This window comes from Gossypium hirsutum, chromosome D08 (assembly GCF_007990345.1).
Source record: "Gossypium hirsutum isolate 1008001.06 chromosome D08, Gossypium_hirsutum_v2.1, whole genome shotgun sequence".
NCBI classification, from domain to species: Eukaryota; Viridiplantae; Streptophyta; class Magnoliopsida; order Malvales; family Malvaceae; genus Gossypium; species Gossypium hirsutum.
This window is the reverse complement of record NC_053444.1, coordinates 41,376,552-41,384,756: the sequence shown is the minus strand read 5'-3', so window position 1 is coordinate 41,384,756 and position 8,205 is coordinate 41,376,552. Positions and strand designations below refer to the sequence as shown.

The 8,205-nt window shown below is 37.6% G+C and overlaps 1 protein-coding gene across 1 annotated transcript; it reads right to left on the bottom strand.

Moving 5' to 3' along the window:
* Nucleotides 1-291: 291 nt before the first annotated feature.
* On the bottom strand, nt 292-2,901 carry LOC121220333 (uncharacterized). The gene is made up of 4 exons (XM_041100023.1): nt 2,651-2,901; nt 1,323-2,569; nt 580-1,208; nt 292-309 (listed from the first exon to the last, which is right to left on the bottom strand). The coding sequence occupies exons 1-4, from the start codon at nt 2,899-2,901 to the stop codon at nt 292-294; spliced, it is 2,145 nt and encodes a 714-aa protein (XP_040955957.1).
* Between the last annotated feature and the right edge of the window lie 5,304 nt (nt 2,902-8,205).

Below are 8,205 nucleotides of genomic sequence, written 5' to 3'. Positions count from 1 at the left end.
ATATCCTGGTATGACCATGCGAAGACATCTTTGAATTCTTGGAGTAATTTAATGAGGTCTCGTCTTGTCTTTGCGAGAATTTCAATTCCAATTTTCACCACCTTCCCTTCTTCCAAGCTCACCACTTCTACTGACTCTTTGTGAGGTAGGATTTGCTTTTCCTCTTGTTCTATCATCCTCAACAAGTCCAAAGATAAACCACTATCTTCGTCACCTTCAAAGTCTTGCGATCCCTCTAAACACACGTTTTGTTCAAAAAGGCACTTTGAGCTCATAGCGGCATCATTCACGTCATTGATACACAGAGACCTATTATGGTTACAAGAGAATGTATGAATTTATGTACAATTATTTATGCAATGAAAGAATATATTTAGGTGTATGGAAAAAATGAAAGAATATTGACTCGAAACAATTGCAAAGATGTATTTTATTAAAATAATAATTTTTAAATATAAGCCTATTTCACAAAAGAATTCTTGTTATTTCTAGGCTAAAACAACAAGTTTGTTCTGAATATTACTCTGAGACAGTTCTAAAGACTTTAGGTATTTCTTCGGCAGTCCAATTGTCTAGAACACTCCCAGGCTCATAAGGACGAATGTCTAGCCAACTTCTCTCTTCATTCTCATGCTCATAAATGGCATTAATGTGCATATTTCCCAACGTCTCCTCGATGCTCTCCTGATGAATAACTCCTCCAGATATGAAAGTTTTGGATATGTGGGGAATTATCATTGGCTCCCACTTAGCTTCCTCCCTATTTAAACGCGCCCTTCTTCTTTCCTGCCTTTTTTCTATCTCATTTCTTCTCTGTCCTCTATCTGGCTTGTATCCTAAGCCAAAATTATCCTGCTTTTCTTTCAGCACCGGAACCTCAGTTTTCCCTTGAAGATATCTTCCCAGTCCTCTTCCGGGTAAAGCTCCTTTTCCTACCAACAATTGTAAACCCATCTCTGTGGTTTTGGATAATTTTGGAGTCAAAATTTTACTCCCTTCAGGAACAAATGCCGCATTTACAAACTCCAAAGATCGAAATGAGCATTCAACTGACTCGTCATTGGTCTCTACGTACGGCATCTCATTGGATACAGCTACTATTATATCTTCTTCAGCTTTTATTGTCACTAGCCGACCATCTGACACTAACTTCAGCATCTGATGCAACGATGACGGTACTGCCCCTGCTGAATGTATCCATGGTCTCCCTAATAAGCAGTTATAGGAAGGTTTGATGTTCATCACAATAAAATCTACCTCATAAACTGTTGGACCAATCAATAAGGGTACCTCAATTCTTCCCATGACCTTCCTTTCTGTACCGTCAAATGCTCTCACTACATTTTGACACGTTTTCATGTGCGAACTGTCTATGGGTAGCCTGTTAAGTGTGAATAACGGTAATACGTTCAAAGCTGACCCATTGTCAATTAGTACTCCTGGCAAAATACGCCCCTTGCATCGTGCAGTGATATGCAAAGCTTTGGTAGATCCCATGCCCCTAGAAGGTATTTCATCATCATTGAAAAATATAAAATTATCAGCACTGATATTATTGACCAACCGATCTAGCTTACTGACAGAAATATCCTTGGACACATAGTTCTCATTTAGCATCTTCATCAACGTATTTCGATGTATTTCTGAATTCAAGAGTAAGGACAGTACAAATATACGGGCCAGTTGTTTATGCAATTGCTCAACGACATTATACTCACTATGCTTTAAAAATTTGAGGAATTCCACAGCTTCTTCCTCCTTCACTGGCTCAACTACTTTCCTTTTTTGCTCCCCTAGTGTAGCCTCTTTCATAGATTCTGGATTGGTACTCACACATTGACTCTTTGCAGTCTCTTTTCCTGGGACAGTCGTATTGCACTCGTAGTTCCATGGGACTTTCTTACTGTCTTGGTAAGGAAAGGTTGCAGGTTTCTTTATTATGATCTTTGGCATTGCTGGTGTTCTCATCTCTTCCTTCTTAGGTCGCGAGATAATGACCACAGGTTGCACCACTTTGGGAACCTTCGAAGACTCTGATGTGCAAATGCTCCCCTCCTCTTTAACTTCTCCATAAAATTCCATCTCTTTATTATCCATCAGGTCTTGAACCAAGGCTTTGAATTCTGTGCATTCCTGAATTTCATGTCCCTCCTCGTGATGGAACTCACAGTAATTTTCCATCATTTCGAAGCTTTTCTCTGAACTTGAGACGATCAATCCCTTTCTTACCATATTTTTCCAGACCCACCTCAAAGGAATTTTCACCTCTGATATGTCCTCCTTGATCCTTCTACCCGTGGTCCTACCTACCATGTTCACTCCATTATTATCATGATTAGGTAACGGATTCTCTGTACTAGGTGAATCATCCAATTTAACCATGCCCATGCTTATAAGTCTTTCTACCAGCTTCTTGAATGCCGTACAATGTTCTATAGAATGCCCCACAATTCCCGCGTGATAATCACATTGTGCGTTCGCATCGTACCACTTGGGATATGGAGGTTGCAGGGGTTTTAAGTGGTGAGGGGCAACCACGTGTGCATTGAATAGATTCTGATATAGCTCCCTATACAACATTGGGATTGGCGTAAATTGAAGCTTCTCTGTGTTTTGTCTTGTGTCAGATCTCTGCTTTGATGATCCCTACTGGTTAACATCCATCTTCCCCGATTGATTGACTGTAATCGTTTTTGAATATGAACTTGTGTTGTTAGCCTCGTTCTCCTTCTTCTTCGAAGCTGACCTTCTGCTACCTTCCCCAGCTTCTATTTTTCCGCTTCTGATAGCATTTTCTATCATTTCCCCGTTCATAATTATGTTAGAAAAGCTTTTGGAAGCACTCCCTAACAGATGCGTAATAAATGGGGCCTTCAATGTATTAACGAAAAGCATCGTCATTTCTCTCTCTAGAAGAGATGGTTGAAATTAGATAGCAACCTCCCTCCATCTCTGTGCATATTGCCTGAAACTTTCACCAGACTTCTTCTCCATGTTCTGCAGAGTAATTCTATCAGGTACCATGTCAGTCACATGGTTGTACTGTTTTAAAAATGCCTGTGCTAAATCTCTCCATGAATTAATCTGGGTACGACTTAGTTGATTGTACCATTTGGATGCAGCCCCTGTGAGGCTATCCTGGAAGCAATGTATCAGCAACTGGTCATTATTAACATATCCAGTCATTCTCCTACAGAACATAGTAATATGGGCTTCGGGGCTACTAGTCCCATTGTATTTCTCGAACTCTGGCATTTTGAACTTGTGAGGAAGTACCAGACTTGGAACCAAGCTCAATTCTCTGGCATCAATTCCATGGTAACTCTCAGTACCTTCTATCACTCTAAGTTTTTCCTCCAGCCATTTATACTTTTCCTCGAGCTATTTTGGCAATTCATTATTCATTTTCTCGATTGTCTCATCGAAGTCTGGGATAACAGGATTAGCAAGATTGTCTCTAGCTTGGAAGTTTATTGGTGTTTCAGTACCGCCATGAGGCTTGATAGTAACGGAGGATTTGCGCGGATATATCCCCGCTTGTTGAGAAGTAAGTCCTGAGGAATAAACAAGTCCCTCATTGTCTCCTTCTTCATTGCTGAGCTCCAATCCCTTTCCTTTGTCAACTCCTCCAGCCAATAACTGAGTCAACTTAGCCATCATACTCCCTTGAGATTCCATTATTTTTTCCATCATCTTTTGTTGAATCTTCTCTAATTGCTCATTCATTTGCTCTTGCATTTCTTTCTGGAACTGTTCTAGCCTTTGGTCCATGTCTCTAGTTTTGGATCGAGTACCGTAGCAGTGTTTGGTAGCTTGATTGGTTTCCAGATTAACTGAGGAATGACTTAAATTAATTAGAATCTTTTGATGTTTTTAAATGCATATGAAGTAATGCAATGCATGAATGCAAATAAAAAAGACGTCAATTTTGATTCAATTCCATATAAGAAAACCTTACTAGAAAGCAAATTTCTTTACATAAAGCGAATTACAAGTAAGACTTTGCCCTAGTACCCAGAACTCTAATCTTTCTAAGTAACAAAGCTAATTCTTGCCTCGATCTGATTCTAATTCATACTTCACACTCAGCGTGTCAGCCTGTACTGCTAAAGTCTGCATATGATCAGCTACTTCTCGAATCTGGACCACAGCTTCTTCGATAAGACGATCTCTGCTTCTAATTTGACTCTGAAAGTGGTGAAGCTGTTCATTATTACGACTTTCGTTTTCTTTCAAGTGATTGATCTGAATCTCACAATTTTGCAAAATCGTTTCTAGCTCTTCGATTCTTCCCTTCATTTCGTCGATCTTACTCAAGCGTGCTTTCAACTCTGTCGTAGAATTTTGATTTCGATACTGACGAAGAGACCTTTCCAACACAATCACCTTTTCCTTTAACTCGCCCTTTTCCTTCTGGCTTTCTGACAAACTCTTTTCTAAGGCCTTTTCGCCTTTGCATCTCTTGAAATATCTGCTCCCATCTATCAGCCTTGTCCTTTTCTTCTTAGATTTCTGCTCGCCACTAGTCTGACGTCTTTCCCAGCCCAGAAGTTTTTATTGACAAACGTAACTTTTTATAATCTGTCTTTAGACTGCCCAGTTCCTCATCAGCCTTGTTTTTCTCTTTCTTCAATCTCTCATTCTCAAGCTTCTGAACATTTATGTCCAATCTCAAGTTCATCTTTTCCGTCTTCATTTGCTCTATCCTTTTCTCCAAATCCGCATTCTTCTTTTCAAAATCTTGTTTTACCATTTCCAATTCCGAAGGGATGACTCGCAAATGCTCTTCTATTGACTGGTCGTCCCCATGATTTATCTTGGGTGTGTTATCATTAATCCTCCTAGCCCACCATCCATAATACTCAGGAGTCGTCATTGGCCCTACAGCTAACCTCTTCATTCGGCGAGTCTGTTTCAATGCCTTGGACATTTCTTGAATCTTCTTTCTATAACCATCATCTTTATATGAAAATTCACAATCAACTATCCCTTGAGTCGCAGGTATAAACTGTCTCGACCTATATTGCCTTAGCACCAATAATAGGGCATATCCAACAGCACCCCAAATGCCCAATAAAGGTACCCAATCGAAATCTCCACACCTAAATAGGATCTCATCTGGTAGTAACCAAGGAGCTCTCCACTCAACATCTTCCTCTTGAAGATTTTGAAGAATAGTCATCCACTTTTCCTCTGAAATGTCATCTCTCCTCGGTGTAGCGACTATCTCCTTTAGTGGTGAATAATTTTCAGAGAAAACCCGATACGAAACTTTATCCACCTTCCAGAAATGACTGTGAAACCATGCGAGTAGAAGCTGCGCACATCCGATAAATCTACCCTCACCCGTCTTTCGGCATGCACTCAATGACCTGAAGGTTTCCGCCAAAATTACTGGAATCGGTGTAACCTTTTTATCAAGTCGATCAAATAAATCGGTGACTGCTTCGTCCACATGCCCCAAGGCCTTAGGGAAGACAACCAAACCGTATATACTTAAAGCAAAAATATCTAACCTCTTTCTTATGTCTGGGTGTGTAAGAATTGCATCTTTCAAGCTCCTCCAAGGAATACACTTGTTGTCCCCCTTTTGCTTAACTCGTGCAGCGACCCACTGCTCACTCATCCCTGTTATACCTATCAACTTCTTTGAAAAGGTTGGCACATTTACCGCTCTTGAGTAGACTCTATCCACTTGAAACTTTGAACATCGGAGTAAAGCCACATACTCCTCTATTCGTAGGCACCAAATCAACATTCCCAAACGTGAAGCAACTGTAAGCATGATTCCAAAACTGGGCGAGGGCTCGAAATAAATATTTGTCTACCTTCACATCAAGCAAATAAGGCAAGTCCCCATAATTGTCGTAAAATAACTGCCTAACCTTATTATTCCACTGATTCCAAATTTCTTTCAGCTACTGCAAATTATTTTGAGTCACACTGATGCGAGTAAAATCCCATAATTCCGACACATACCCATTGGCCAAACTATCACCCTTTTCCTGTTGCATTATTTCAGACCAAGTTCGAACAGCCGCATTGTCCTCCACTTTATCAAGAAACCCTTTTTCCATGTTAAGCTTTCTATCTAGCAACCAAATCTGAACTGACGTCTTTTATGATGAAATGATATGCCATGTCATGCAATCAAAATAAAACACAAAAGGTCAGTAACATATATAAACATAGAAAATAATCAAGAAATAGTAGAACATCTATTCGGATATCTACCAAGGTTTAGTGCGGTTCTACCTAAGGTAAGCTCCTAAGGCTCATTATATGCGGTTTGGTTCTAAAGTAAAGGTACCCGAACCAGCATATTCCTTAATCCTCACCCATTATAGGCTCATATAGATCAAGTTCGGTTCAGGGGGACACATTTTCCCTATGACTATACGGAGATAAAAATCTCACGAAGGCATAGGTACCGATGTATCCCGAAAGCGATCCACTATCCTATACGGAGGTGAAAACCTCACGAAGGCATAGCTTCTCACTCCCACTTAAGAGGGTAAAAATTGTTCAACTCATGAAATGGATAATGCAAAAAAATATTTAAACAAGAAGATAATGAATGCAAGAGGATGTCAAAAAATATTTTTCGACCATAATACAAAAGTTAATCAACTTTGTGGCTTGACTCTCTTAAAAAAGTCCCCAGTGGAGTCGCCAAGCTGTCGAAACCATTTTTTTTGAAAAACAAAGATTTTAGGTTGTCGACTTTAAAAAATGAAAATTGAGAGTCGCCGCCAATCTTTTATTGAGGTGTGATTGGATCACCTAAAAAAATGGTTTTGGTCTACGAGTTTTAGAAAATGGGTTCGGGAGTCGGTTACGTATGAGGAAGGATTAGCACCCTTATAACGCCCAAAAATTGGTACCTAGTTAATTAATTAATGTCTTAATGTCGAAAATTTGAAAAAATAATCTTTAAAAACTTAAAACGTTACGTATTAAGACCTTTCTCAATTCAGAGAAGCAAAAATGCCACACCCAATGCGTTAGGGCACAACATTCTAATTTCCTCCAAAATGAATTAGGTCAGAATACTCGTATAATGAAAAAAATTAAAAGAATATCCATTTATCCAAGATTTAAGAAATCACACTCAATACGTTAGGGCACAATTCCTTTAAAACCCCAAACTCGGAATATTTCCTTTATTATTATTTAAAAAAAATCTTCATTTCGAGAAATCAATACGTCACATCCAATACGTTAGGACACAACGTGTTGAATTCCCAATAATGAGTTCTTATTTTTTGATTAAAAAGAGAAATGCCCGATTGTTAAATTTAACGAAGAAAATCGGAACCCAATACGATAGGGCTCAATTTCCTTGAAAATCCTAAATACGAGCATTACTTCAATTTTAAAAAAAAATTTGAAATCGAGTAAAAAATGTGGTGCTACAGTAATTATACAATGCAATAACAAATATTACAATGGCATAAAAATAATGTAAACATATAAATGAAAAAATAAACAAAATATAAAGAATAAAAGGCACATAATTTATGTATTGAAATTAAAAGACATACATATAATTAATATATGCAATCTTAGGCTATGAAACTCATATATATAACATCAATGCATTCATGAAAATAAAGGGAAATAAAATAAAATAAAAATATTATAGAGTATATAAAAAAACATACATTAGCATTTTTATGAAAAAATATTCGTATAAATATATGAATATACCAAATTGGTTTTAAGTAAAAAATATATATACCACGCATATAATAAAAAAATGGCTAAAAATATTAATATGTATATATATAAAATAAACATATACGTATTGATATAAAATAATGAAAAAAATACATTACATTAAAAATATACATATAAATATGTAAAACTATATATATATGAAGAAAAAAAACTAAATAAAATAATAAAGAAATAATAAAGAAAAGAAAACAAACTAAATTGAACTATAAATAAAAATATAGGACAAATTTGCAAATACTTGAAGTTCAGAGGTCTAAATTGAACGCGCGAATTATATAGAGGGCTGGAAGGGAAATTTTCCCTTCTCCTCTAAAACGACGCCGTTCAAACAGGGCTAAATTGAAATCAAAAATGAATTAAAGGGCTAATTTTAAAAAAAAATAAGCCTAATTGAAAATATATTAAAAGGCGGAGGGGCTAAAGGCGCAATTTGCCCCTCCACATAAAAACACGCGGATCCTGGGT

Excerpts from the sequence above, each read along its gene's own strand:
- LOC121220333 (XM_041100023.1), bottom strand. The coding sequence starts at position 2,901 with ATGACGATGCTTTTCGTTAATACATTGAAGGCCCCATTTATTACGCAT. Across the intron at positions 2,570-2,650 it reads GGGAAGATGGATGTTAACCA|GGAGCTATATCAGAATCTAT; the intron begins GTAGGGATCATC and ends AATGTTGTATAG. Across the intron at positions 1,209-1,322 it reads TGTAGTGAGAGCATTTGACG|GGAGACCATGGATACATTCA; the intron begins GTACAGAAAGGA and ends ACTGCTTATTAG.